The sequence below is a fragment of the Struthio camelus genome, chromosome 2 (assembly GCF_040807025.1).
Source record: "Struthio camelus isolate bStrCam1 chromosome 2, bStrCam1.hap1, whole genome shotgun sequence".
In the NCBI taxonomy this organism is placed as follows: Eukaryota; Metazoa; Chordata; class Aves; order Struthioniformes; family Struthionidae; genus Struthio; species Struthio camelus.
In genome coordinates, this window is record NC_090943.1 from 117414776 (window position 1) to 117442643 (window position 27868).

A 27868-nucleotide genomic window follows, 5' to 3' on the forward strand; every position below is an offset into this window, starting at 1 on the left:
GTAGCTATAACCTTGGAATAAATAAAAGTAATTTTTTATCCAAACAGCTCATGGCCTATGGAGGAAAGCTGAGATACACTGTTGCATTTTATGCCTTGGATGGCTTAGGAACCTCAAATTTCGAGCCACAGATTCTAATCAAAGGGGGTCACACCAGTAAATTGGTCATTTATGTAGACATCCCTTCTCCAGAAAATGGAGTCAGAAGTAACGAGGAAGTAGAAATGAAGGAGGTAAGCTAAAACATTGGTGTGGAAAAGGGGACAATTTCTTTATTCTATGACTTTTTACAGAAAAGCCCCATATATTCAAGAAAATATTTAAAAAAAAAACATACCTGACTTCAAATAGGCAGACTAAATACAGTGCTGGATTAAAAAGCATCTAGTGTAAAGAAAAAATTGGCCGTGAATGTCATATTATAGAGGAAAACAGCATTTTGACTTTGTTTTCTCTATTGGAAATGCTGACGGTGATAATACTGAGGGAAACTTTTCAAACATAGATTTCAGTGATAAATGAAACGTAGTCCGATGTTGCTGCTCTTAGCAGTTCACGCATTTGCATTGCCTGTATGTTATGCGCTCGCCCAGGCATCATCATTTGGGTCCTGAATCTTGGCCTGGCAGGAGCAGTAAGTTATAGTAGTGTCCACAGGACAATTTCAGAGGAGATAACAGAGACCTCATTTGGTCTTTAGGAGGTGAGGTCTGGAATAAGCTGCCTCTTGACGGGAGGCAGGGTACAATTACGGCTATTTCTAACTGCATGTGAGATGAATGCTGTGGAGTCCTAGTCTCCTGGGCATCTGTGTTCCCCAGACCTAGCCAGAAGAAAACATTTCTCACACACCTAGATTGCTTTTGTATAGAAACGGCTCGGAGGCGGGAGGAAGGGAAGAGAAGGAGAGGAGAAATGTTACAAAACCATGACTTGCTCCAACATGGAGCGAGATTTTGAGAGGGATTTTGGAAACTTTTCTGGGACCTAGAGTTTAGACACAGTGACTGTGTTTCTGACAGTGTAAGGCGGAAGAGAGTGTTACCTTTAAATAAATACATAGGTTTAAACACTGGTGATATAATGAATTTGTGTCATGTTCCCTTAGGATTCTTGGAAATATTTTAACTCCGTGTCTGAGCAGCCTGTCTCACGCTCTGACTTCATGTCTGTGCTAAGCAATGTTGAATACGTCCTTATCAAGGCCGCCTATGGCCAAGGATTACAGCAAAGCAGGTAAAACAATCTCTAAGTTCATTTACGTATATTTTGCATTTACTGTAATTTAACCTAGGAATAGTCTCAGCTGAGCTGTACAATAAAGACTTAACTCAAATTAGAAAAACTTCCAATTTCCTGTTTATGACTTTCATTCTTCTTCTGCTAAGAAAGCATTTATTACCTTTTATGGAAGCAGAATCCCCCTTCAATTCTTTCTGTAAAACACTAAGTACCTCCTGCTTGCTCTGATGTAAAAGCCCATTAAGAAGCACAAAGACTTACGGATTGAGGCAGTATTCTGCAGGATGGGCAATAGACTTGCATACTTTTTCTAAATTACTTCTTTTCCGTTCTATTTTTATGGGTATTGATTTTTTTATTTGTTTTCCATTTTACAGTGGAAGAATTGAAATACATGATCCTCTGAGTTCTTAAGTTCATAGAAATGTAGGGCTCTTCTCTAGGTTTATGTGCTCTAGGCAGTGGTTGCAAAATGTTTCTACCTCAGGGTGGTAGCATTTTACTGCCATTTTAAGCTGAACTAGCTTACTGAAAAATTAGACTAACAAAAAGGAAGAGAGGGGATCTGATCATTGCATTTGTCAGTTTGAAAACCGATGAGACAAGCAAAGACGCATGCAACCAGAACTTAAATTCATACATCTTCACACCTGTGAAGAAGTGTAGTTCCACCCGCAAGATTGGGAATATTTTTAATTCACAGGCCATCAACTATCTTTGTGATAGCTTTGTCCAAAAGTCACTGGACAGAACTGCTCAATTTCTGTCTACTGTTTCTGAAGCAGAAGTTGCTCTTGGGTGGAGGATTTGTCAAGTTTTTTCTAGACCAGTGGGAACCAGCCTGTATTGTTTTGAAGTACTTTTGGTTGCTGTAGGTCTTTCATATATGTCCTATACATATGTAAACAGTTTTCAGATTTCATACATATGTAAACAGTTTTCAGATTTCGACATTGGGATGTTCCATGTGGAAAAGGAGACCATGGGAGAGAATGTTTCGTAGCCCTACAGCCCTATCTGTGAAATGTAGTATGTTTGGATCTTAATTTTGTTGCCAGGATTGCTCTAGACGTTTATGCTCTCCTCTCATCCTTGTGTATCTTGCAGAATTGCAAACATCTCAATGGAAATGGCAGTGCAGTTTGAAGAAAAGCATCTAGGCAGAGCTAGAGCTCATCTTATAGAGCAATGTAGATGTCCTGTTGGTTATGCTGGCTTCTCCTGTCAGGTACAGAGTCCTTGAATCCTTTCTCTGTGTCTAATAACAAGAGATTAATAAAGTCACTTAAAAGTTACCTGGCTTTTAGAAATGTTTTAAAAGTTGATAGCCGTGATTTTTTTTTTTCTTAATTTTACTCCCCTTACAAATAGAGCTGTGCTGCAGGATACTACAGGGGGAAACATACAGAACTCGGTGTGAAGGAGCACACTCTGAAAGCACCTTGCGTGCCGTGTCAGTGCAACAACCACAGTGAAACCTGTGATCCGGAAACTGGAAAGTGCTTGGTATGTGCATTTTATACATTATTGTGCTGGTTTTGCCTGAGCATACAATGGCAGTAACCTATGGAAGGAGTTTTGGGGAGAAGTATATGGCCGTGCTATTTGGATAAAACATAATCTACCCGACCTGTCCCCTGAAAAATGGATTATAGGAGTAGTGTTTCCCTTAGGATCCAGTCAGTGAAATTATCAAGTGTTTTGGACATAACCTCCTCAAAATTGTTAGTTATTTTGGTTTTGATTTTCTTTTAAAAGTAACTTTTGTTTATCAGTTCAGTTTATCTGTTTTCTTTTGAGACTTTTAAGGTTCTCGCCCTTGGTCTGGCTGAGCTCTGCTTAATCACACAAAAAAAGAGAAGTGAAGGAAGCAGTATGCCGCATCACACCGCAGAGACTAGGTCAAAGTCAGATTCTTTTTCTCTCAGGAAGAAAATATCCTTAGCGTTGCTGTAAGTGAGGCTTTTTTTAACACCCAGAGACTGAAGCAGTATTAGGATGTTCCTCAGCCATGCTGCTTTCTTCGTACTTCTTTCACTTTATCCTGAAGGTTGCAAGGAGGAGGCACATTTGACCAACATGTTGCTCCTCTGTCATGGAGTGACAGCCCTGTGCAAAGCTAATTCTCAGCTAACCGAATGAGGCACATCAAAGCTGTTTTCTGGTACTGGCCAGTGACCAGATGTCCTTTCCTACAGTTTTTCGATTGCTTTGATTTTCCAGTGATGAATCTGTTAGTTCAAAGTTAACTTTTGCTGAATTCTCTTGAATTCAGTTTTTTTTTTCCTCTCAGGCTTTTGTGGACCATTCTTTCACTGCTAGGTTTAGCCTAAATGATGAATCTGACACCATCTTTTGAAGTTTGAACTTCATGAGTGAGAACTGTGAGGTCAAAACACATAAATCTTTCACACCGGTGAAACTAGTCTTTCTTCCACTCCACTTCACATTGCAGGGGTGGCAAGTCACCCACATATTAAGATTACTGCTTAAGACGTCCAGCCAAGTAATGTCGGCAAAATAGATGATTTTCATCTGACTTTTCTGGTCCTGTGCAATAGGAGATTACATTGCTACTGCTTACTGTCCTCAACTAACCTCTAAAATGTATATGCTCCCAAGAACATAAATCATAAAAAAAAAAAATAGTGATTCATGTTCTCTTAGGAGACTAGTAAAATAAATTATGTTTACAATGCTGATTTAGAGTTTTAATATTAATAGCACCTCTTACTGATCTGTGCTGTTGACCAATTAAATATACTTTGTGGTTCTTAACTGTGAGCGGTCTGTGGTTTATAGCTGCCACATGCCTTTGCTGTAACACTAACTTTGTGTTTTTGGTCCAGGTATCCTGTTTAATTTTTCATCAGTTGCTTTTCTGGGGGAGGGGAGGTTTGTTGTTGAAGTTTTTTTTTTCCTTTGTACAGTCATTTCCTGCCCTGAATTGGATTAATAGAAGCAGAAATGTATAAACCTTCGTGGAAGTTAAGAACAGAAATTAGGTCAGCATGCCTGAGAGGGCATTCACATAAGACAAAATATGCCAGCATTCTGCTGATTTTGGCATAAAAGGTTCCTCCACCCGGACAATGCTGGCCAATGGGCGGTGACGTTTAGTGATGCTTATTGAAGACCGTATGCCTTTATTGATTGGAGAGAAGATAAAGTTCCTCTTGTTGTTTGTTGTTGTTTTAAACTGTCTGAATTCCTTTTTGTGCATCAGGACTGCAGAGATAACACAGTTGGTGATTACTGCAGCGCTTGTGCCCCAGGCTACTATGGGAAAGTAATTGGATCTGTCAATGACTGCTCTCTCTGTGCCTGTCCCAGAGCCAACCCTGTTAGGTAACCACAACTTATTAAATCCAGTGTGCGTTTTAGCATTATAATTCTGGATGCCTTGTGCCCCGGTGATAACAAGACATAGTTATAGTTACAGCTCCTTAATTCTAGGTGTTTGAAAGCTATGTATTTTAGTAAATGAAACTTGCATTCTGAGTTGTTCCTGGTTAGTGGTAACTTTGTGAGGTTTTAAAAGCAAAATGATTAATGGATGGCCCATGTCAAATCACTCTCTGAAATCTGATCAGCAGTCACATAGAAGATTTTACAGGTAATGGAGTAAGTTCTTCTGACATATTTCAGTTTTAAATTTGGTTCCCTTTATTTATTCTGAAAACGGTACTTCTGTTTTTACTAAGATTCAGGCTGTTCTTCAGTCAATGCAGAAACTTTTCATATGATCATAGGTGTAGAACAAGTACTCTTTTGCTTGAAATTTTTGCACCTGTTTGGTAGAGGAGCAATCCAGCTATTTCAAAAATCAAAATTTTGTGCAGGTTATTTTTCCTCCTGAATTTTGAAAGGCGTATTTGATGTTTGCTTTTGGACACTTGAATCAGAGCATGGGCCTGAAATCTCTAATGTTTTCGTACAAGTCTCAGCTAGATAAATACTATAGGCCTATTGGTCTAGTTTTCTTTACTCTAGTTTTCTCATATATAAAAGGGTGGTGAGACAAGGGATAGAAATCTGTGTGCTGATTTATTTGGAGGAGTATTTCTGGTGGGGAATTCTGTTGTTACAGAAAATCCATTACCTCCGATATGCTTAAGGTGCTCATCAGTGGCCATATAGAGGGCTAAACAGAGCTGGGAAATGGCCCAAATGGACAGGGTGGGCTTCAAATTAAGCACATCCTCAAGGTGGTAATGATCACAAAAATTGTCTTGCTGCAGCAGCAGGTGGCTCAGTGTCCTTGCTGATGAACAAGAAGCCAACTAACTCAGCTGCTCTGGGGGGTAGGACGTGGGAGAAGTCACCAGTATTAAATGATTCGTAAAAGGTCTCTTAATTTAGTGACGCAGCATCCATTTTTAGCTGTTTTATCTTTCAAAATGCAGGCCTTAAGCTGCTTTAGCATGCTATACAGTGATTGAGTAGCGTTGAGAAAGCAAATTTTAAGGAAACGAATAAATTCGAAGCACAAATTCTAGAGCACTGCAACAGATAGAGCAGAGGATGCTGTTGCTTACAAAATCTGTCCTGTGTGCACCTATAGGTCTGAAACAGCTCTCTGTCTGTGTATGCTTTTCCGTGTATGTCCTAGCCAGTGTTTGTTTATCCTTCCTTCAGTTTTAGTCCCACTTGTGTCCTGAAAGACGTTCACGATTACCATTGTGATGCTTGTCTCCCAGGATATGAAGGACAGTACTGTGAAAGGTGAGTTGCTTAAGCTGACTCCATTTATCCCCAACCCCCAAGGACGGTTTTGATTAATATAAGGCATGTACTTGGAGTAGATTAGTCAGTTCTCATAAGTAAACATACAAATAAGCGCTGAAAGACTTTGAGTGATTTGTTAGTTACTGATAAGAAACCATTAATTACAAATCTAATAGTGATTCTCAGAGATAAATGTAACATCTGATTATTTTAGGATTTGCTAAAGGATAATCCCCTGATAGCCTGTGTCCCGTTCCTCCCCGTGCAGGTGCTCCCTGGGGTATTACGGTGACCCTCAGGTCGCCCACGGCAGCTGCCAGCCGTGTCAGTGCAATCCAGGCGGTTCTGTTCACGTTAACTGTGACCGTGCCAGCGGCCAGTGCCTCTGTAAGCCAGGTGTGACAGGGCGGCTCTGCGAGGAGTGTGAACCGAGACATCTTCTGGTGGAAAACGAGTGTGTCTGTAGGTGGCTTGGAAGTCCTTTTCTTTCCCAGTGGGCTTTGGTCTATTGCAGCGGCATTTATGTGCACGCGACTATTCCTCAAGTGTGTTTTCTAACATCAGGCCTTACTCTTCCTGTGAATGGTTTGTCGAGGAAAGGAATTTTAAGAACTCTGGTATCTCTATAAGGCAAGGGGTTGGACTAGACGATCTGCAGAGATCCCTTCCAACCTCAGCCAGTCTGTGATTCTGTGAGCGCAGAGGAAACTGCAGTACCATCAGACAAGCAGTTAATCCTTAAATTGCCTTATGCAGTGCTACAGAGAAGTTTAAGAATTAGATAATTTTAATAATTATTTATTCGCTGTCAGTAGCATACATACTTGTATGTATTTGAAAATGTTAAGTTCATATGTTATTTACCTGTTAGCATTGAGATTGCTGTAATGCCACCTTAGGAGTCATGTCAGTTATGAAGGCATACTTCACCAGTAGTTAAACATGTATGTATGGCAGGGTAATAGAAAGACCAATCAAGTACAATAATCTGCTTTTACAATGAATTGGGAATTTAGACTCAGATTTTGCTTTATGTGAGTGAAACGAGCCCAAGAAATAAAGGGAATTACACTACTGTGGACCTAGTTTTACTCTCTTCCTACTCTGTTTGGGTGAACATCAGCAGTGTCACCCTGGATTTACAGCAGTATAGCCAAATAGACTTAATAAGCCTATCGTATAGCCGACAGCTTAATAGCCAGCAGGATTTATAAGGCTTGACTGGGTGCCAAACTAAGGAGACTATGTTTGGAATAGGTCCCCTTTTGAAATATGGGGGGGTGGAGGCACAATACTGCAAATTATGTATTCAAATTTGTTATATTCAGTAAGTCTTAACACAAGTGGTGAGGGTACGTTCTCTGTAAATCAAAATAAATTTCAGTATTTGGTGGCTTCTTTTTAATTTACTAATTAAACTAATTAATTTAACTAACATTATTTGCTCTTCTTAAAATGATTTCTTTAGCTTGTGATGACAACTGCACAGGTGTTTTGTTAAACAATTTGGATAATCTCGACAAAGCAATACTTTCAGTGAACCTCACTGGTGTTGTCCATGTGCCCTATGGGATATTGTCAGAGTTGGAGAATGCCACGAAACGTCTGAAGGTAAAACAAACATACCGATAATAGAAATATTTATTTGCACTTCTAAAACAAAATTTGTAGATGCTCATACGCCAGCAATCTAGCAGAAGTGCTCCTGAAGTTCATGGCTTTAATGTGTGTGTGTGTATAAGTGACATCAGACTGAGAACATGTGATTACATGTGATATAAGAATATATTTTATGTCCTTTAGCTGCTTCTGTTACTTTCTTTTCATTTGTTGTACTTTCATTTAAATGAATATGTCAATATATTTTTTCAATCTGCAATGTGATTACTGTATGCTACTATGTGTATGTGCTTCACCTTGGTATTCTGAGATATGTTCTCACTTCAACCCCTGGAAAGACAGTTATGCTCACTTAAGATTATGCCCCTTACTTGCAGTAGTTCTGGGCCACTATTAGGGATCCGTATAATCCAGCAGTGGAATAGTAGAAATGTCAGGCCAGCTTGTTTCCCTTTTGGCCCTTTTGCCAAAGGGACATCTCCTGAGGCCTCAGTCTTGAGGTTGATCCCCTCGAGGAGGAAAGGGTCCAGCAGGCTGCTTCGCCTTGGCACCTTGCTTTCCTTATGGTTATGTGGCAGTGGCAGATGCCTTCCTCTGGCCTCCATCCCGGAGGACAAAAGCGGGGGAGAATTCTTCAGCAATCAGAGGCTTTCAGGCTGCCTGTGGTTTGAGCCTTTCTTCTAGCCTCCTCTCGCCCCATAAATAAAGCCTGAAGTATCACATTTTGTGGTCCCATCTGAATATTATTATTAAGGTGACTTATTGTTGCTGAGGTTTAAGTTCCCGGGCTCTCTGCACAAAGCCAGAAATAAACAGAATCCTCCCTACTTCGTGAGCACTAAAATAAGGACATTTATTGAAAAGAGTCTGTTCAGCAATAACTAAAGCAAGAGAAACTTGAAAATAGAAGCAAAATTTTACTCTGCCTTGTATTTTACCATGTCCTAGCAAAAATCAGAATAATTCAAGCTGCCTTGTGCGGCTGGATTATGCAAATTAAAGAATTGGAATGAAAAATTTCTTCTATTTAAAATGTGAGGCAGACTGAATTCTAATCAATGTACTTAAAGATTTTAATGATTACAGCATCTGAAGGCTAACTTCATTCAATTTCATATTTATGCTTCAGCAGAGATACTCTTATCCTTTAGTTTTCGATACTGACATTTTAGTTACACCACTTCAGTTATGCTTACTTTGCTTTGTGTAGTAAATGTGTAAAACATATTGAAATAATGTCATATTTTAAGGCTACGGTTGACTTGGTTTCTGTAATTGTTTGGTGTTTGTATAGGAACATCATCTTCTAGGGTTATAAATACTCAATATCTAGCAACTATTTATCACTTTAATTATAAAACAAAAAGTCAACTGTTATGTAAAAATTACAACATTTTAAGTTTCTTCTTTAGAGTATACCTTTTCATGCTAAAATCAAATCAAAGCCAGCTGTTACTCCCTTGGAAGTGAGATGTTTAGGTGGTGCTAAAAATGGTACAAAACCTCTTGGGTCTATGATGACAGTATTTACATGTCAGAGTTATACGTAGTCCTGTTGTGGCCCGTCCTGTTATGTGAGGCCACGTTGTTCTTAACTTAATCTTCAGAGTAATTTGGTAGTAGTCTCTTATTTTTTCTCTGTCTGGAAGCAGGTATTCCTCTCTTTCTGACTACTCTTAAGATTCCCTTCCCTTTTGGCCTGTACAAAAGTAGCTGTAACTGGAAGCCAGAAAGCTCCCAGGTTTATTTATCTGAATTACAAATCTTACCTGAAGTGCTGTCCACTTCACTGTACTGCACCTTTGCCTCATGCTGGTTGCTCAGGGACTCAAATATTCCCTCTTTTCTATGTATTAGGTGGGGGTCTTCAAAAATGAGAAAGTCATCAAATCAAACCATGTACTTTGCATTGCTTCTGCATGCTAATGGTTAAGTTCCTTCTGCTCTGGCACAATGTCCAAAAATCTGAGGCCCTCAGTAATTCTGTGTGTGGTATTTTGTTGGTTTGTTTGTTTTTTGTTTAGTTGAAGCCTCCTGCTTTATTCCTCCTAACATACATTGCCATATTTGCTGTCCTGTTCCGGCTTCCCCCACTGGGTTCTTAAAAGTACCTTGCCGTGCTTTATCCTAGAAGGCCAGGAGCTTCAGCTTCTGCCCCTCTTGCTTGTTCTTTCCTCCTGCTAAGGAAAAGACTCTGAAAGACCCATTAGAGATAAGGCTGATGAAAAATAATCCTGTGCTATTTCTTTAAAAAGTTGGGCGAAATGATACTTGTTATATTTAAAACGATTAGCTCTGAAAGATCTGGAATCTAAATGTAACCTTTCCCCAGACTCACCCGCACCCTCTTTGTAAGAGACGCCTTGCATTTCTTTGCATCTCTAGAGGAGTAGTATTCTGTTGCAGGCCTTGACTGTATCAAATGTCATACGCTTGCATACAGTGGCCTATTTACTGCTATACAGAGCAGCCTAGAGGTGGCCTTGAGGCCAAATATGGCTTATCAGCCTCCCTCGCTCGTTAGAGGTTCCCCAGGGCCAGCTGCTTGTGATCCCCATCATGACTGGAGCAGCAACGTCGCGAACTCGAGTGCCATGCGCTGGGTTTTGATGTTGAAAGGCAGAGCACTGTAGGGCCATCGTGACATATGTTTTGACAAGATGAGTTGCCAAATGAGTAGCTCCTGGAGGACTGTACAGAAAACATTTAAACTGATGGGCCTTTAAGTGGAGCAAATTATTTGGCCAGCTCAGACCTTAGTGAAGCTGAGAATCAGGAAAGCAGGACTACATAATACTTCCCTCTGTCATTACTCCACTGAAAGTACAACATGGCTGGATCCAGAGATTTGCTTCCCTATGTCAAGAAATAACATATACCTCATTACATCAGTTATATGTATGTAATCACTTCATGTCATCTCATGGGCCTTGCAAAGCAGTCATTTTAAACGTATAAATAATGTAAAAGGTGTGCATAATTATTTTCTCCAAAAATTTTCCAGACACAAAGAAAGTCGTTAAATTCGTGTGCTATTTCTTACAGGGGTCTATAGTTCCTAGAGAAGATCCGACTTACTCATTAGCTACATCAAAAGAAACTCTGTTGAGTTTATCAGGAGGCCTTGATCAGCTGCATGAAGGGGTAGGTGCTTGCTTCTCTTTCTTACCCTTGTGGTAAATACAAATTTGGGGGGGATTTCCATAACATTGTACAGAAACGTGAGAGAGTTGTTGGGAAATTACTTTAAGTCTGTAGAGTTCCATAAAATAATTCTGTCCATTCTGTAGGCTTTCAGGGGAGGGCGCTTACCTGGTCTGTGGAATTATTTTATAGATTATAGTGTTTTGTGATACTACGCAGGAGGCTTATATGTTTTCTACTGAAGAATACCTTTGTACTGTAATCATTTAAGAACTAAAATTGAAGAAAAGGAGATACCTTCTCACTGATTCTAACCTGTGGAGCTTATTTAACATTATGCCATTGCTGAATACTTACCAAAAAGTCTGTGTTTAAAATGGCTTCAGTGGAAATAAATCGACTGAAAATGCGCAGAAAAATAAGCAACATTTATATCCTTTAGTCACTTTTAACATAAGAAAAATGGTAGGTAGAAAATTGTGGATAATGCTTCAGCCGTTAGAGCTGTTTTGCTGACTGTGTGTGCTTATTTTAAGTGGATGCTTTCATTAACAGTGTTGTCATTGCTAAAGGTGATGTATCCAGAATAGTGGTTTTTCTTAAGATAGTTGCATTAATTTATGTTTAAAAATATTTAGTGTTTACTTTGTTAAAGAAATAGCTTTGATAATTGTGATCATATTGATTGTGAAGTTAATGGATATAACAATTTTTACTGATATCGGAGCAAGAAATTTTCAAAATAATTAAATTGCAGGCATCTCAAGTACCTCGAAACATCAGAGACTTATGAATCAACTAATATTGCTTTATCAAAAAACATTGATTGCTTACTCACACAAGGCATTTTAAGCATTGAAAAATAAGTGGAAAAACCATAGCGAAATATCATGAACCTACTGGTGTTTTAGGAAAACTGTCAAAGATTATCTCTGATTTTATTCTAGTCGGCTAGAATTTTGAAAAAAGCTTGGCAACTTAACACAGTGACTCAGGAAACCAGGAATAAAAGTCAAGAACTGACTGGATTTATTGACTCAGTGCATACAACCATCAAAGGTATCCTGCTTTTAAGATATTTCCCCTTCATTACAGAATTTAGAAGGGTATTTCCACTGCAGCTCTTCAAGAACTATTTATTTACAGGGAAAGTGTTGCAATTTGTGCAAGGGGTTCACACATACTCTTCTATTAATGGTATGACCAAATTGTTTGCTCTCCTACTTAGTACTTGCTGAAGTGGCTCTGTCGCTAAATGAAACACTGGGTCTGGATCTTCCGCTGTCAATTGCTACGTCTCAGAGCCTGCAGGATGATATCTCTGTCATGCTGGATACAATGCGCAGGAAAGATTTTGTTCAACAGCACCACAATGCTACAAGCATGCTAAAGTAAGCATAGTCTACTGGAGTCTTTATTTAGCCTGTGTCTGTACTGTGCAAAGCTGCTTCTTGGAGAGGTTATCTGGAGGCAACGTGCCGTTAAAATATCTTGTGTTATGGATAACTAGCCCAGGCAGAGCTATATGAACTCTGGAGCTGGAGTTACGTTATTTGGATATCATTTGCACATCCCTTATGGAACGGCTATATTCAGTATCGTCAAGGATCTGTTTATTTGGACGCATTACAAAGTTGCATTGCAATAAATAGAAAGGCGTACTGACTTCAGTTTGAATCAGATCTGGCCCTAAAATACATCTCCCTTTGCTTTTGGCTAGAAGGCATGGTTCGAGCTCAAGTTGGTCTGTTGCGAGATGAAGACTTACCAGGTCTGGTGAAGGACATGACAATGTATTGTCACTGGTATATGTGTCACATAGATTAGCAAATGAAACCAGGGCATTTATTTCAGCACTCTGAGCCACTGGGTGGGATTCATACTCCTCTGTCTTGATTTGTTCACTTTTTAAAGGGTATTCTAAAATGGCTTTTGTTTTCCTTGTTTATTACTACTTGTTGCTGGACTTTGCAATGTAAAACATCGACTCTTTCAATAGCCAGTAAAATTTCTGCTGCAACTTCACAAATAGTCAGTACTGCCCTAGCGCTGTTCTCACCAAAACCTGTAAGAATGTTAAGGTTGGCTTCAAAGTATACAGATTTAGATGAGAACAGAGTGCTTCTGAAAATCTGACTTTTCCTTTCTAAGTGCTTTGTATCAGAAGGGACAAAGTGTTTGTTGGGTAGTATGTTGTTCATCAGTGTCCCCTGCCTGTCCTTTTACTGAGTATTAAATTGTACAGGACCTAAATGGACATAAAAATCAACTAGAAATGTACCATTTATTCTTATATTTATTACGAACTTTGAATAGCTTTTTTAGCACTTATGAAAATGTCTCAATATGTCCCATTGCACAGTAACAGAGTGTTCTGACTTTCAACATCAGCTTGAGCTGTTATACAAGGCATTTGTAAATTAGCCTTTTCAATTGTAGGCTCTCTGCTGAAATTTCTGAAAGTTCTCTGATAAGTGTACTCTGACAAATTGAAGAAGAGAGTTAATAAGATTTATGAGAGAGATTTATCATGCAATGCAGCTGCAAATTCAAAACTCATTTAAATAAGCAGCTTGACAGCCCATTTTTCAGGGAGCAGTGGTTACCTCATGGCTCATAGTGGACTGAATTTGTGATGAGAGACCATTAAGCAACACTTGTAACTGAAGTCTCACCATATTTGCTACATAGGACAAAGATCACAAGGCATTTGGAATATAACCTTTCTACTGTACACTGAAATCAAAGCCATTACTTTCTTGCAAAATGTTTTCATTCTTGTACCTTTTATAAGTTTATGGCTTCTAAGTGGAAGGACTCTGAACTATTAGTTTAAAGAAAAACATGCAAATACAGATCTGCTATTCAACGAGAAAGATGGAACGTGTTTTGCCGTTTGTAATCAAGATATAAATGAGGTTTCTTTTGCTTCAACTAAAGATATATGTGATTTGAAAACAGATTAAAAGGGACAGATATTTATGTAAAAGTATCATTATAGGAACTGCATTAATAAGGAGTAATAAGCATTTTGCAGCTTATGTACAGGAGAAACAAAGGACTTGCCATTCAGGATCACCTTTAGTTCAGTTTCTTCGGTACTGGAAAGTGTTTGAATGGACGTGCAAATATTCCCAAACAGAGTAGCTGAAGCAATTAAAAACTGACTAATTTTGAGGGGATTGATATTTCCTGGAACATGCCTATTACTGATTTCAGAGCTCACTCATTTCAGTGGTCATTTTAATGGGAACATTTATTTTTATTAGGTAGCTAAACCTTTCAAGACATCTGCATGTCTGTGCTATGGTTACTTGTTGCTTTCCAGTGTCACCTCTTAAACTGATGTTTTGATTCTACATTCAAAATATGAATCCCTGCAGTTAAGACATAGAGCGTTGCCAGAGGGATGCTTCACAGAGGTTTTCATGCAGGCAATATCCCAAATAAGTCCAAGCAAATGTGCTCTATACTAGCCCTTTTCCACCTCTAAGCAACAAATACAAAATTTTTGAACTCTACTCCTCTCACCCCACACAATTGTTTTCTTTTTGCATGGAAAGACAAATAGCATAGTATGTGTATTCATGCTAGTATGGAAAAGATTACAGGCTTTTATAAGAATATACCTTTAGATTAATTTTGGATAACCCCACTTCTCCTCAAGAAAGCATGACTAAGTCTCTCTCCTTCTCCATTCATTTTTTTCTGCTTCCTGTCTTTGTCAGAGCTGCAGAGAGGTTGTTGCTCCAGGTTCAGAAAGAGTATGTTAAACCCCAGCAGGAACTTACTGAGCTAGAAAAGGATGCAGGCCATTTCTTATCAAAGCACAACAGCAGACTGCAAGAAGCCCAGGACCTGATGAATGAGGCGCTTGCTGACATCAATGAGACCAACCGCTTGTTTCCTCTTATCTCTAGCAACCTGGGAGACTTAAATGTAAGACTGGAGATTCAGTGTTGTTGTGTAAGGAATATCAAATACAGAATTATTTTAAAAGGTGCTTTTTACACTTAAATAAAACTTTAGACTTTTAAATATGTTAATATATATGATATCTTAAAAGCGGAAACAAAATGAGAACCTTGTTTGAAATCAAAAAAAGATTAGGTAGTGTGTGAGTTCATCTGCAGTAGTTGACTTTACAGAGTACTGTAAAACGATTTATTCTATAGGACAAAAAGCTCTATATAAAAGAAGGTAAAGAAGTCTCCACCTTGCTCATTAAAGAAGGGAAAGTCCTAGTGAACGTTGCTGCTGCTCTTGCCAAAGATGTAAAGAACTCTACATCTGTAAGTTCCTACAGAGTTTCAACAGCCTCTTTGATGTTATCAAGTGAATTTTATTATTTTTAAAAAAAGGAAACCGTTTTGTTGTGTAGAACCTGGAGGCTCACCAAGACGAGCTGGTCCTATGGAGTACCAAACTGCGGCACCACGTTGACGAGCTGGTCATGCAGATGTCCATGCGAGGAGTGCTGGACCTGGTGTACCGAGCCGAGGACCACGCCACCCAGTTCCAAAGGCTTGCCGATACGCTAGGAAGGTGAGAAACTCAAGAAATATGAACTCAGGAGAGACTAGTGCTGTCAGATTTAATTTAAATAGGTAATAGCTTAATCCACTAAGGGAACATGATCAATTTTTCTCCCCCATTTCATTTTAATTGCTTTTCACTTTTACTGTAGTGCATGGTGTTTCTACTCCATGACACAGAGAGGGTTGATTAGAGTCTTACATTTCATGTGAATGTCCTGCAGAGTAACTAATGAGTTACTGAATGCCCAATGAATACATCATGGTGTGGCCTGAAAAGCTTGTGGTCTGTGCATGAATACTTCTTTGACAATATATCTCTGAATATCATTAAGAAGCTATGCCTCCATTATTGTTGCTTTCAAAGCTTCTTACAGAAATGGGTGAGTTGCGGTCCCGAATGCACTCAAATGCACCCTTAGAGCTTCCAACTTGGAAAGCCATTCCTGTTATCTCAGTGAAAAAGAATTCTCTGTCCCAGTTTTCTTCCAGGATTCTTGCTGTTTTGTCTTTTAAAATCAGTACACATATGTGTAAAAAATTAAATTATATTAGAGTGGAAAATTTACATATATTTTAAGCTTGAGAACAGAAAATTCTGCGTTGGATAGCACTTGAGCAACTCTGCTGACTTCAATTCAGACAAGTTCAGTAAAGCAAAATTTGATAATGAGTAGCTTTCAGATGCTCATAATTTCCTCCTAAATTCTATATTTTTCTACACTGCTTTTGAGCTCCGGCTAGGAACTTGTTTCTTTTCTGTTATGTTTATTTTATGGGATTTGCTTATTCTTCATTTAAAGTGTTGCATGTGGCTAAGTGGCCTTATAAATTGAAAAACAGATCATAAACAAAAGAGGATAAAATAGAAAAAGAATATTTAACATTTTCAGCCTAAAATAATGAACTGAAAGCCTATGCAACCTAAGGCAAAGTATGCTTATTTTTTCTGAGCACCTTATGTTATTCTAGAAACGCATCCTATAATTGAAGACATGGAACTTGTTGCTTGATTATAAGTACTCTCATGAAAAGAAAATCACTTGCTAATTCTCTGCTTCAGTGGCCTCTCTAAAGTAAGAAATGTGACTTTGAATGCAACCGCTGCGGTCTACACCCACTCCAGTATTAAAAGTATGATTGAAAGAACAGAGATTTTGGCAGATGATGCTTCTAGAGTTGTGAATGGCCCCTTGGACTTAGTGAGTATCTATGTTAATATCTCCAACTCCTTTACCTTTTTCATTGTGGAATGTTTTTTCTTACTCTTTTTGCATTTGCTGAAAGCTGCCTTATTGACTGAGGCATCTATGGCAGCCTGAGCTGCTGACTGGTACGTGCTGTATCCTGAGCCAGTACCCTGAGGTACCTGACTTCACCCCCTGTTCCCCTTGCTTTCCTCTCTGCCACAAAACTTTTCCTCCTTTTGTCACGTCTGATACATGCTTAGCTAGACTGGACTTGATTCTGTGTGTGTTCATTATCAGTTTTCTCCCACGCGTTCCTTCGGTTCCCAGGCCTCTTGCACCGTCTTCCATCTTTAGGATTATTCAATTGTCTCCTTATTTCACATGTCCCTTTTCTGTTCGTGTCTAGGTATTCCCAAACACAACTGTTTTGCTTAATTGAGGACGTTTCATAACCAAATGCATTTTTGTGCCTAGTCTGTGAATCCTATGCCATACCAGATTATCAGATTATTTTTAAAAGAGTAGATTACAAAGACCTGATGAGTTACCACTCTAACCCTGTTACTTTAATATTATTCCATTTCTCTGTTTCATCTTTCCATTTTTTATGATTTTGAATCCCAGCAGCCCATTGAATGGGTTATGTTTTACAAGCGTCTTGCACGCTACACCTGGAGAAAAAAACTACATAATGTATTTTTTTTACGTGATGGCGATCAAAGTAGTCAGCATTGTTTTTTAACCTTGTACAACAGTCACGTAATTTGTAGCATTGTTTTGTTAAAAACTTCGAAAACATGAATAACAGCTCTTCCAAGGTAGTTTTCTATGTTTTCCAGAGGGAGAAATGGATTAAAAGAAAACTTTAAAGGCTGGAATTTTCAAATATCTGACTTGAAAATGCTCAATTTTGAGAATTTTGTCTTAAAATTGGAACTAGAATTAATAACATTTCAAAAGATGGCATTGAATCAGCAGTAGTGTTCAAACTAGAATTTCCTGGCTTTTGTTTCAGTCATCTTTTTGCATATTGAATCACAAAGAGTTTCAGTGTCACACTCCTGGACAAACTGTTACAATTTGAATTTCTTTGTTCATTCTTAGTAAGGCAGCGAATAAAAATCTGATGAACGAGAATGTTCAGTAACTTAAAGCAGGCATCTGAAGATACTTAAATATTTTCAGTTGAAGTTCTTTCTTCATATGTAGGAACTGATACTTGTTCTTTCAGCCAGAGGAGTCTTTCGGTCTTCTTGGAAGAGAAGCTCTACTGCTTAGCTCCAAATTTCTGAATGAAGCTAAAAATCTGAAGAAAAAAAGTGATGGTCAGTTTTTAGAATTTACATTTCTGTTTCTATTTCTTCTTCTATTTCCTGTTTTATGGTGAGTTTTTTGAAATGAGCATAAGGTAAGGTAAACATTTGCACATGGATATGCATGTATTTGCATATAATTAGGATTAGCACTGTATTATGGAGTCATTTATTGATCTACCTTTTTTGGTAAGAATATAATTTTCCTCTGTAAACATTTTTAAAATTGTCCTTTGCTGTACCTCATTTACCTACAAGCAATGCTTTCTTTAAATGGCTGGTTTTCCAAATCCAATGAATAAAGTCTTTAGTGGTTGGGCAGTAGATGAAGAACAAAATGAATTCCTGAAGAAATCCATTTACCCAGGAAGAAGTCTGTGAATTTGATCTTATAAATCATGGATTATGCAAGTATGTGGAATAATATATTTAAAAGCTAATGTTTTCTTTTTCTTGCTCCTTCTACACAGGTGGAATGTGACAAGCTGAACTTTTTCTGTCTCTTTGTAAAAACTGCCTTTTGGCTCAGGGTCCATCTATAAATTATAAAATCCTTTTAGTTTTGTATTACTCAGAAGAGGTCAGCAAGGTATTGGAGTCTGCACCATAGAAATTCAAAAGCATTTTGAACATAGACTTTATTTAGGAGTCTAGCCCTAAGGGGGGGGTTTTGACAAAACTGAACAGAAAGTGAATGTTTCACAGAGATCAAATTGTAACTGTAAAATGTACCTGATTTTTCAATGTTAGCAGCTTTACAAATATGCATGAATTCATATAATTCAGATGTACAGAATACATACCCTTTCGTTGCTTCTATTTTACACACTTTTTTTTAGAGATAGGATTCTGCAAACAGCTCACAAATAAGTAGGAGGAAACCACTCACCACTCCTGTAGGATATCACAAAAAGTCAAGCACATCGTTGAAATTATAAGGTTTTACCATCTTGGAATCATTTTAATTTATAGCTTTTTACTAACTATGTTTCTACTGTTTCAGTCTGATAGAATTGGCCAAAAAAGGATAACTTTGAATGGAACAGTGCCCACAAGAGCTTATCTCTGCATACTGCATTCATTTTGCATTCTGTTTGTAAAAGGCTCTTTCTGTTTAAGAAAACAAAAAAGCTGATTGAATAAATGAATGCTTATTATCTCTAAATATGAGGTTTATGTGGATAGTATGGTACTAATACTTGTTTGTGCATAAAAAAATCACAGCTATTTCTTCCAACAGGCCTTTTATCTGGATTGAATGGATTAAACAAAAGGGTAGAAAAGATTCGGGAAAGTACTAATAAAATTGTCAACCAGCTTAATGATTCCCTGTTGACACTAAGAGCATTGCCTAATGGTAAGTGAAATCTATATTGACATTCTCCTCCTTATTACAGAATGGTAGGTACAATCATAGTAAAATCCTATTTGTAGTCTCACGGGAGAGGCCTAGCAATAAACTAGATGGGAGACTCATTTAGCCTCCTGCCTTACAAAGAATATTTTCCATTTATTTAGTAAACCCATAAAATATAACTGGCTTATGATATAAGGTCTGTAGCCTAATTCCCATTTCACACTGCTGTAAATCAGGAAAAGCTCTGAAAGGAATGGAATTATGCTGATATGAGAAGAGAATCAAGTCCTGGCATACTTAATCTCACATGGAGGGAAATTTTTGTATTAAACAGTAACTTCTTTATTTTCTTTTGATAGCTTGTTTCAAACTCATCCATACTGTGCCGTAAATCTTGTCATCTATATCTAAAGTTTTGTTGTTGTAAATTCTGATTTCATTCAACCAATTGCAACGTTCTGTCTGGGTTTTTCCAAAACGAAATAATTCTCTTTTTTAAAAATGTCAGTATTTTGGATAAAAGCAAGCCCTGGTGTTCATGGAAGCTAGTACAGTAAATTTATTCAAAGTTTTAAATAAGAAGCTCTGAAATAGTTTGCCGACCTTAATAATATTTTTTTAAGGTGTAGGAACATGCATAAGATCCTGCTGCAGGGGTGGTTGTTGTCCAGATTAAAATGCTAGTCCAAAACTTTAAAATTTTACAACTCATGCTCTGAGCTCGCACTGAAAGGTAATATTAGTGATAAAGTTACACTGGATATTAATAGCAGGATGCTATCAGACTTCAAACTACTCAATGAAAATGAAGGCATCATTAAAGTCATAGGACAATTCTCCCTCAGTGACACTCTTTGATTTTAGTGTTGCTGTTACATTTCTTGAAGTTTGCTCTATTTTTTGGGGCTGGGCAGAGATTGACAGTGATATTTCCCTCTGCGCGGGGGACTGGAGCTGAAGGAGGATCCCTGCAGACCTTAAATAGGCACCTTATTTTGCCAGCTGCGGCAAATCTGCTGACTTTTCCTTGGCACAGGGGTGTAAGGGGCGGGCTGAGGATAGGAGCGGTATGCTCACTGCGGAAGTGATTGTCGCCTGAAGCAAAGGGGGTTATAGCCCTGCAGCCTCTCCAGGTTTCTGTAGGATTCAATAAATGAGACTCAGATTTGTGAGTCTGGGTGCCAACACTCATTCAAGGGTTTTGAAAGCTGTGACCCAGATATATCTATATGATATCTTTGTTGGGATATAGAGTCAAGTTCCTCACCTGTGCTTATGTCATATTCATAAGCTGGTCAAGAAAAAAGCCATATTGCAGAAAAAAATCTTATTTTTCCTAGAATTCAAGAATTTGGATTGATCAAGTCTTTTGATTGAAAGACTTGACAATCTAAATTGACCAGCCTTAACGAAAATCACTGTAGTTTCTATTATTTATATATATGTGCAATATATTCTTTTATTATTTACTTATGGGGGTGTGCGTGTGTGTGTGTGTATATGAACACACATACCTGTGTGGACATCAGTAGCTATATCCATACCTATATGCATATAGCTCCTAACTTGGGAGCATTTCCCCATTCTTTTGTCCAGAGCCGTAGCCGTGGCTATGTTCCAGTTGTATAACTGATCAAGTTGCAGAAGGTTTCACAGAAGATAAAGTGGGAGTTATTAAGCCCTGGGGCGTTCAATAGCTAAGCTACTCTAGATAACAGCAGGTGCTTAGCTTGTTGCTCCCCTCTCAAAGAAAAGTAGACGAAGAGACAAAAATATAACTCTTATTACAAAATGAAGGTAACTGGCAGCACTGGTAGTGTTTTCAGTATGTTTGTAACTGTGTTATGAACCTGGCCAGGAGTTGGTTACTCTTAGGTACTGGTGAAAGCTGTGATTTTTTTTTTTTTAACCTGTGTACTATCACGGTGATTCAGATACAAGGAAGTACATGCTTGAGGTGAAAGAGCTGGCTGTGTCTGCAAACACCAGCGCTGTGGTGGGTTTAAGCCGCTACGGGGATTTCAGTCAAAAGCTGCTGAATACTACTTCTGCGTTGTCCCGAGTTAATGACACGTTGAGGAAAACTAGTGAACTTATAACTGATTCGTCAAAAGCCGGTGAGTTTGCTGCTTCATTGCTCTGTAGAAATGTCACTGCTTGCAGAAGCAGTACTAATATTCAAGTTTAATAAGCGTTAAATATGAATTTGATGACTGAAAGTTTTTTCCGAATTCAAAAAAATGAGATAGCTTTTTAGAAGACCTCTGTGGAAGTCACATAGAATGCCTTTAAATGTGCATATTCCTTACAGATGTTTATAACGGCTGAAAAAAAACGTTATCAGAAACTGGCCACCTTGGCTAGGCACTCTAGAGATAGACAGTACATTTCTTGCAGTCTGTCTCAATGTTTCACTAATGTTTTGGCAGCATCCGCAGCTGAAAAACAAGTTAAAGAGGTCGAAGCACAAGCCAGCCTTTTACTCGATAGGCTGAAACCTCTGAAAATGCTAGAAGAGAACCTGAGCAGAAATCTCTCTGAAATTAAAGAGCTCATCAGCCAGGCCCGCAAGCAGGCAGCATCTGTAAGTACCATGATCTCTGCAGTTCCTCTGTTGAACTTAACTGGCTTCATTTTCACTTGTAGCAGAAAGCTTCTTTGAGTCAAAGAGCCTAAAAGTTATCTTCAAGGTACCTGGTTGCTCCGTTGTCTTGCTGAAGTCCACGAGCACTGACAGATGCTAAAATCATATACCAGCAGGACTGTTGGTGTGTTTTATGGTTTTATCTTCAAGTTTCTTACTGCTTTTGTTTGTCAAATTGTCAAAGCAGCAAGGCAGTAATTTATTTTCTGTTGCCTTTTATTTCCTATAAAAATAATAGAATGCAATATGTCAGAAAGCAATCACAGAGATTTTTCGATGAGAAAGACAGGTGAGTAGATGGAGCTGCCATTCTTTTTAGGACAAGATGCTAATTTCTAAGCTTACTTTAGAGATCGATGCGAGATGCCTCCCTAATAGCATCAAGTATCATTAAAAACTTTTTAACAGAATATAGATTCTGTCAATAAATGTACAACAAAGTCCATGTATTCTTTGCAAGATGCTGCTGTGCATCCAAAATGTTTTGAAACAAATAATATACTTGTCATTTGGAAGCTCTCTGCTCCCCACTCAAAGAAAACAAAAGTGAATCAATTGTATTATGGACCTCATTAAACTGTGAGGGGAATATGAAAATGACTTTGCACTCAATAACTTTTCGTATGCCTCTGGCTTTAGTAGGGGTATATAATTCTAAGATTTAGGGAAGTTTTGTTTAAAAAAAAAAAGGTTTTTGGTGCTTCCTGCAAATCTCCTTAATTATATGGTTATTGCTTCTCTGTCACAGTCTGCTGAAACTTAATGAATCCACTGCAGAACAGTGAAGGATCATAAACCACAGAGGTTCCTGGCAGAGGGGAAAAAAAGCGTTAGCAAAATCCCCTCTTCCAGACTGGCAGGTTCATTTTGTTGTATTGTAAACTTCTGCTTGTTACAGATGAGGACGCATGAGTATATGTGTATGCTTTATGTATATAGTTGTTACAAGTGTATTCAGATAATATGATGGAGTTAAGGCCTTTCTGTTTTTACAGTGGGAAGGAACACTATCAAATTCCTTGTTCCTTGGTGTTCAGCTGGTTTTAGCTTGCGTGGATGTGCTATCTTATACTAGACAAAATTCAAAGGAGTTAGTGGTATCACAACAGTAATGTGAATTTCTCTACTTAAGCGATAAATTTAACTCGTAATGTATTCCCAAATGAATTTTTGAATAATCACGTAATCAGTGGTCTGTGGTGTTAAAAATTTGAAATAAACACAAATATTGCAGACTTCTTTTTGTTTTGTTTTGTTTTCCTCTGAACATAGACTAGAAATTATTTCCTTTTTTAAAATGTTTTGAATTTCTAAATCTTTTCTGATGTTGTTATAGTGGCTTTTGCTCATTATATGGGCTTCAGTCCCAAGATGTTGTTATTGTGAGGTATTTGAATGGTTTGTTTTGCTTACTTGCTTGAAATTTCGTAATTGGATGAGTGAATTAATGATGTATTGCTTTCTCCTCTATTTGTGAAGCTCTCTTCTCTTTTTTTGAGTGATGCCTAGGAGGCTTAAGATCAACCCTCAGTAGCAATACTTAGATCCCATGAAAGTATGTCAGTGAATTGCTGGCATTGGTTGGTCAGAAGCTAAGCACATATTCCAGAAAGACGTGCCATGCACATGGAGACCTGTTTTGATTCCGTTTCTCCCTTTCTCCCTCCCCAGATTAAAGTTGCAGTATCAGCAGACAGAGACTGCATTCGTGCCTACCAACCTCAGATTTCATCTACGAATTACAACACCTTAACCCTCAATGTGAAAACTTCTGAACCAGATAACCTTCTTTTCTACCTGGGTAGCAATGGAAAGGTGAGTTTTCTGGGGGACACTCACTGAAGGTGGTGGTAGCCAAATGTTATAAATGACCATATATACGTTTTTGGCCCTCACGAGTGTGATGTGTCCACCCACCTGAAAAAGAGCGTGACAGCACAGTGTCACATTGCCTTCCTCTTCCTTCCCTCTATAATCCTAATAAATGCATGGCTGTTTTAGCTCCTGGTGGCACTGTACTGTGTGACAGTATTTTTTCACAGTCACATCGTGTACTCACACACACAGAGAGGAAGTGCATTTATATGTGTATGCGTGTGTGTGTGTGTATACTCATCCTCTCACATATTTTTATAGATTATATAAAGGAAGTATTCACCTACCTAGATACAGGTTGAGTTTGTTGGTTTCCCTCTAAGTTTTTCTTTCACTGGGCCTGATTTGCTAAAATAAAGTCCAATAACATGGGATGTAGGGGAATGAATCTGGAAAGACATTTTCAGTGTCACACATGAAAATTAAATATACAGAACAGAAATAACATATTCAATATCGTGTATTAAAGTAAGGACTACTGTTTTTTCAGATGGACTTTCTTGCAGTGGAGATGCGACGTGGTAAGGTAGCTCTTCTTTGGGATTTGGGCTCTGGATCAGCAAGAGTGGAATATCCTGATTTTCCAATTAACAACAACAAATGGCACAGAGTACATGCAACCAGGTAATTTAAGTGTGAATGGCGTGGATGTTGGAAGTCCAAAGAGGCATCCAATAGCAAGTTCAGTGCATACTAGGAGTTTAATTGTTGTTGTTTTAAACAAAACAGCCAGCTGATACAAATGTACTATGACTTAGTGAATCAACTTAGTGTAAACCATACGAACCATCTTTTGAGTTTTCCAGTGACGAGGTGTTTCTTATCCTTGAAAAAAGAAGTCAATAGCATATTTTGATTAAGCCTGGTGACTTCTAAAACTGTTTATGATTATTTGTAATTGGCAGGTTTGGAAAAACAGGTACCCTGAGTATACAGGAAATGAACTCCAATCAGGAACCTTCATCTAAATCTGGAACCTCACCTGGGACAGCTAGCATACTGGATGTTAACAAATCAACACTAATGTTTATCGGAGGACTTGGAGGGCAAATCAAGGTTAAATTCTAAAATCAGCATACTGTAAAATGTTGGTTTTATTCAGTTTGAGATACACCTTTGGCTTGAAATAATTGCATGAATCAGTTATGCAGTCAAGAAGTGCCAGGCGTGATGAACATAAAACAAAGATGTTAAAAGGATATTCCCTGGTTCCTGATGTTACTTTTCCGTGGGTATTTTTGTATAAGATGAAAACCAGGAGAGGCTATGTGTGCACATGCATGATGCACAGGAGTTGCCCAATGAATTATTTTCCCTTCTCAGCACCTGCTTCTTTTAGTTTGCTGTTGTTACTCATGCAATGAAGAATGTAAACAGGTCAAGGACATAGTTATTTTACTTTCTGCAAAACTAGTCCATTGTGATTCATATGATACTGATTAACAGTTATGCTAAAACATATTGTTTTTTTTTTAATTATGATTTATATCTAACCAAGTTAAAGTTCAAGCAAAACAGCCAAGCAAAAATTTGGCTGGATAACTTTCAGAGAATTTAACATTGTTTGTATTCATGAAATGTTTCTGCCCTTACAGAAGTCGCCTGCTGTTAAGGTGACCCATTTTAAAGGGTGCATGGGAGAGGCATCGCTGAATGGCAAATCTATCGGTCTTTGGAACTACTTGGAAAGAGAGGGCAAGTGCAATGGATGTTTTGGAAGGTATTTTGTCTCTCTCTCTTTTTTTTTTTTAATATATTTGGAGTAAAGCTGTTTGTACATGTATAGCATATATATCTGTTAGCTATAAATAGTGGTGCATTCAAACAAATTGCAGTGCTTCATCGATGATTAATTTACAATTCTGAACATGCTAATCTGAGCAGGTCAGTGGCATCAAATAATTTCATTGTATAGAATATTAGTTTATTATCTAATTTCATAATTGTTTTTATGGTTTGCCTACTTTTTAAGTGGATTTCTGTAGTTGTGGTCTGTTTTGCGCATTGATAGCAGTGACTGCCAGTCAAAAATATGTTTTGGAATGTTTGTTTTCCAGTAATTTTCAGAAAGATTTATCCTCTCCTAGGATAAGAAGCAGTCTAAAAGTTCATAGTGAAATTGTAGCTCCTGAGCTTGCTATCATTCTTGTAATCGTTCTGAAAGGGGATTGTCAATTGTACGCTTTTCTTACATTTAAGGGATTGAAAAGAAATATGCTTGACCGTATTCCTTTTTGCAGAGTGTTTCATGTAGAAACAGCAGAGGGTGCTCTATGATCGTATGGGATAACTTTTAGACATACTGTATTGCAGGGAAAAGGGCTAACAGAACATTTATTAGAAGTGCAATTATGCAAGGCATTTTGATAAATGCTTAGCATGTTTTAAATAGGAGGGCATATATTGTAGCAATCAGATTTTCCGTTAAGAAATTGTTATTTTCCTTTCATACATCAGGGAAGAACATTTTTTATCTTGTATACATCCTTCCTTATGGCTAAATTAGGGATTGTGAAATTCTCTAATGAAATTGGCCCTTGGCTGCAATCCTTTAGTTATGCAGAACATCAGGATTCAAATTTCTTTCCGTATTTCCTAATTATACTGCCTACAGGCTGCACCAACTGATCTAACTTTTCTTAGATTTTATATAAAAATGACTAGAAAACCACAAATCTTCAGTTAACATTTTAGCTCTGTTTTCCACTTCCATAGCCCACAGGATGAGGACACTTCATTCCATTTTGATGGCAGCGGATACTCAATTGTGGAGAAGGCACTACGCTCAACAGTGACTCAAATAATACTGTTTTTCAGCACCTTCTCACCTAATGGGCTCCTGCTGTATCTTGCTTCAAATGGCACTGTAAGAAAATAGATCAGATTGTTAAGCTATCAAAAACTGTGTTTGGATGATGTGGTGATTCTTTGCTTTGTCCTATGTTATCTTCCAGCTAACCTAGCTTACACCTAGGTTCTTTATATAGATTATCTTCTGTGATTGACATCATTAGCCAGAAGAGTTAAGAAGGAAACCCTAGACATAATACCTTAGAGCAAACATTTGCATATACAGAGGCCAGAATTAAGCAGTGAAAAAATTAAAATTAATGCAATGAAAAAAATGAAGCAATTAAAAAATTAAAATTAATGACTGTTCAACTAAGGGCAAGAGCAAGAAACAGAGGTACGACAGACTAGTTTTGTTCTATTGGAGGAACCTTGGTAGAGCACAAAATCTTTTGGAACTGAACTTTCAGAATGGCATTATAATACTGAATAGACATACTGAGTTAAAGCCATGAAATGGGAATTCAGTAAACCGAAATAAATTAAATAAAACTCCCTGCAAAAGCAGCATAACCTAGACCGATCTCCAGACCTTCATTGTCATGCAGTTCACCACTTGCTTCACTGGTGGTTTCCTTTCCCTGAAGGAGAACAAAGCTTTGTTTGGATATGAATTGTTTCAGAGTTACTGCAATATTCGTTTGGTTCTTTATGTACTCACTGACTATGTTGCACAATGATATCTGACTGCAATTTTACACTGAGAAGGGGCACTTCTAATATAATACAGGATGTCTTTTATTTCTGTTGATCTGAATGGATGCGAGGAAGCTTTTCACTTCTTGCAGAAAGAACATTGTAGTGTTTGATCATTACGCTAACAGTCATATCTAATTCCTCTCAATTTCATCCCCCTCCCCCAAAGTAAATGTGACTTGTGTTGTTTAAACCTTCCTCAGCTGAGTAGTCAACCCTGATGGTGCGTTCCAGTAGGAGAAACAAACAGCAAAACAAAACAAAACGGCATCCTTGTGAGGCACACGGAATTTAATTTTTCTGGACGTAGAAAAGATGAGTGTCCTGTGCCTATCAAATAGTCTAGGTAGAAGAGTTACTGAACCTTTAGACCACATCTGCCAAGTATGCATCCTTTTGGAAGATTTCACTTCTAGTGATTCAGTCTTTTTTTTTTCCTCCTTCCCTACAGAGAGATTACTTGTCACTTGAACTTGTGGATGGCAAAGTGAGACTGACTGTTGATCTAGGTTCAGGACCCCTTGCTCTTACAACAGAAAATCGTTACAACAACGGAACATGGTATAAAATTTCATTCAGTCGGAACAAGAAACAAGGTAGGCTCCAGGCTGAAAAAGCAGGTGTCTGCACATTTACAAATAGAAATAGATACGCACAGAATGTCACTGCAACCA

At 38.0% G+C, this 27868-nt stretch overlaps 1 protein-coding gene across 1 annotated transcript in view; it reads left to right on the forward strand.

Moving 5' to 3' along the window:
- LAMA1 (laminin subunit alpha 1) overlaps positions 1-27868 on the forward strand; it is a 108081-nt gene that overhangs the window by 65384 nt on the left and 14829 nt on the right. The window contains exons 26-50 of the mRNA XM_068932233.1: positions 48-233; positions 1109-1236; positions 2350-2470; positions 2614-2748; positions 4469-4590; positions 5881-5967; positions 6239-6432; positions 7439-7581; positions 10636-10734; positions 11682-11793; positions 11963-12125; positions 14463-14673; positions 14910-15026; positions 15116-15279; positions 16333-16471; positions 17691-17784; positions 19013-19129; positions 21064-21246; positions 21559-21713; positions 23445-23588; positions 24139-24272; positions 24554-24704; positions 25244-25368; positions 26364-26514; positions 27646-27790. Coding sequence (XP_068788334.1) covers positions 48-233; positions 1109-1236; positions 2350-2470; positions 2614-2748; positions 4469-4590; positions 5881-5967; positions 6239-6432; positions 7439-7581; positions 10636-10734; positions 11682-11793; positions 11963-12125; positions 14463-14673; positions 14910-15026; positions 15116-15279; positions 16333-16471; positions 17691-17784; positions 19013-19129; positions 21064-21246; positions 21559-21713; positions 23445-23588; positions 24139-24272; positions 24554-24704; positions 25244-25368; positions 26364-26514; positions 27646-27790 — 3520 coding nt within the window. The remainder of the gene's footprint in view (positions 1-47; positions 234-1108; positions 1237-2349; positions 2471-2613; positions 2749-4468; positions 4591-5880; positions 5968-6238; positions 6433-7438; positions 7582-10635; positions 10735-11681; positions 11794-11962; positions 12126-14462; positions 14674-14909; positions 15027-15115; positions 15280-16332; positions 16472-17690; positions 17785-19012; positions 19130-21063; positions 21247-21558; positions 21714-23444; positions 23589-24138; positions 24273-24553; positions 24705-25243; positions 25369-26363; positions 26515-27645; positions 27791-27868) is intronic.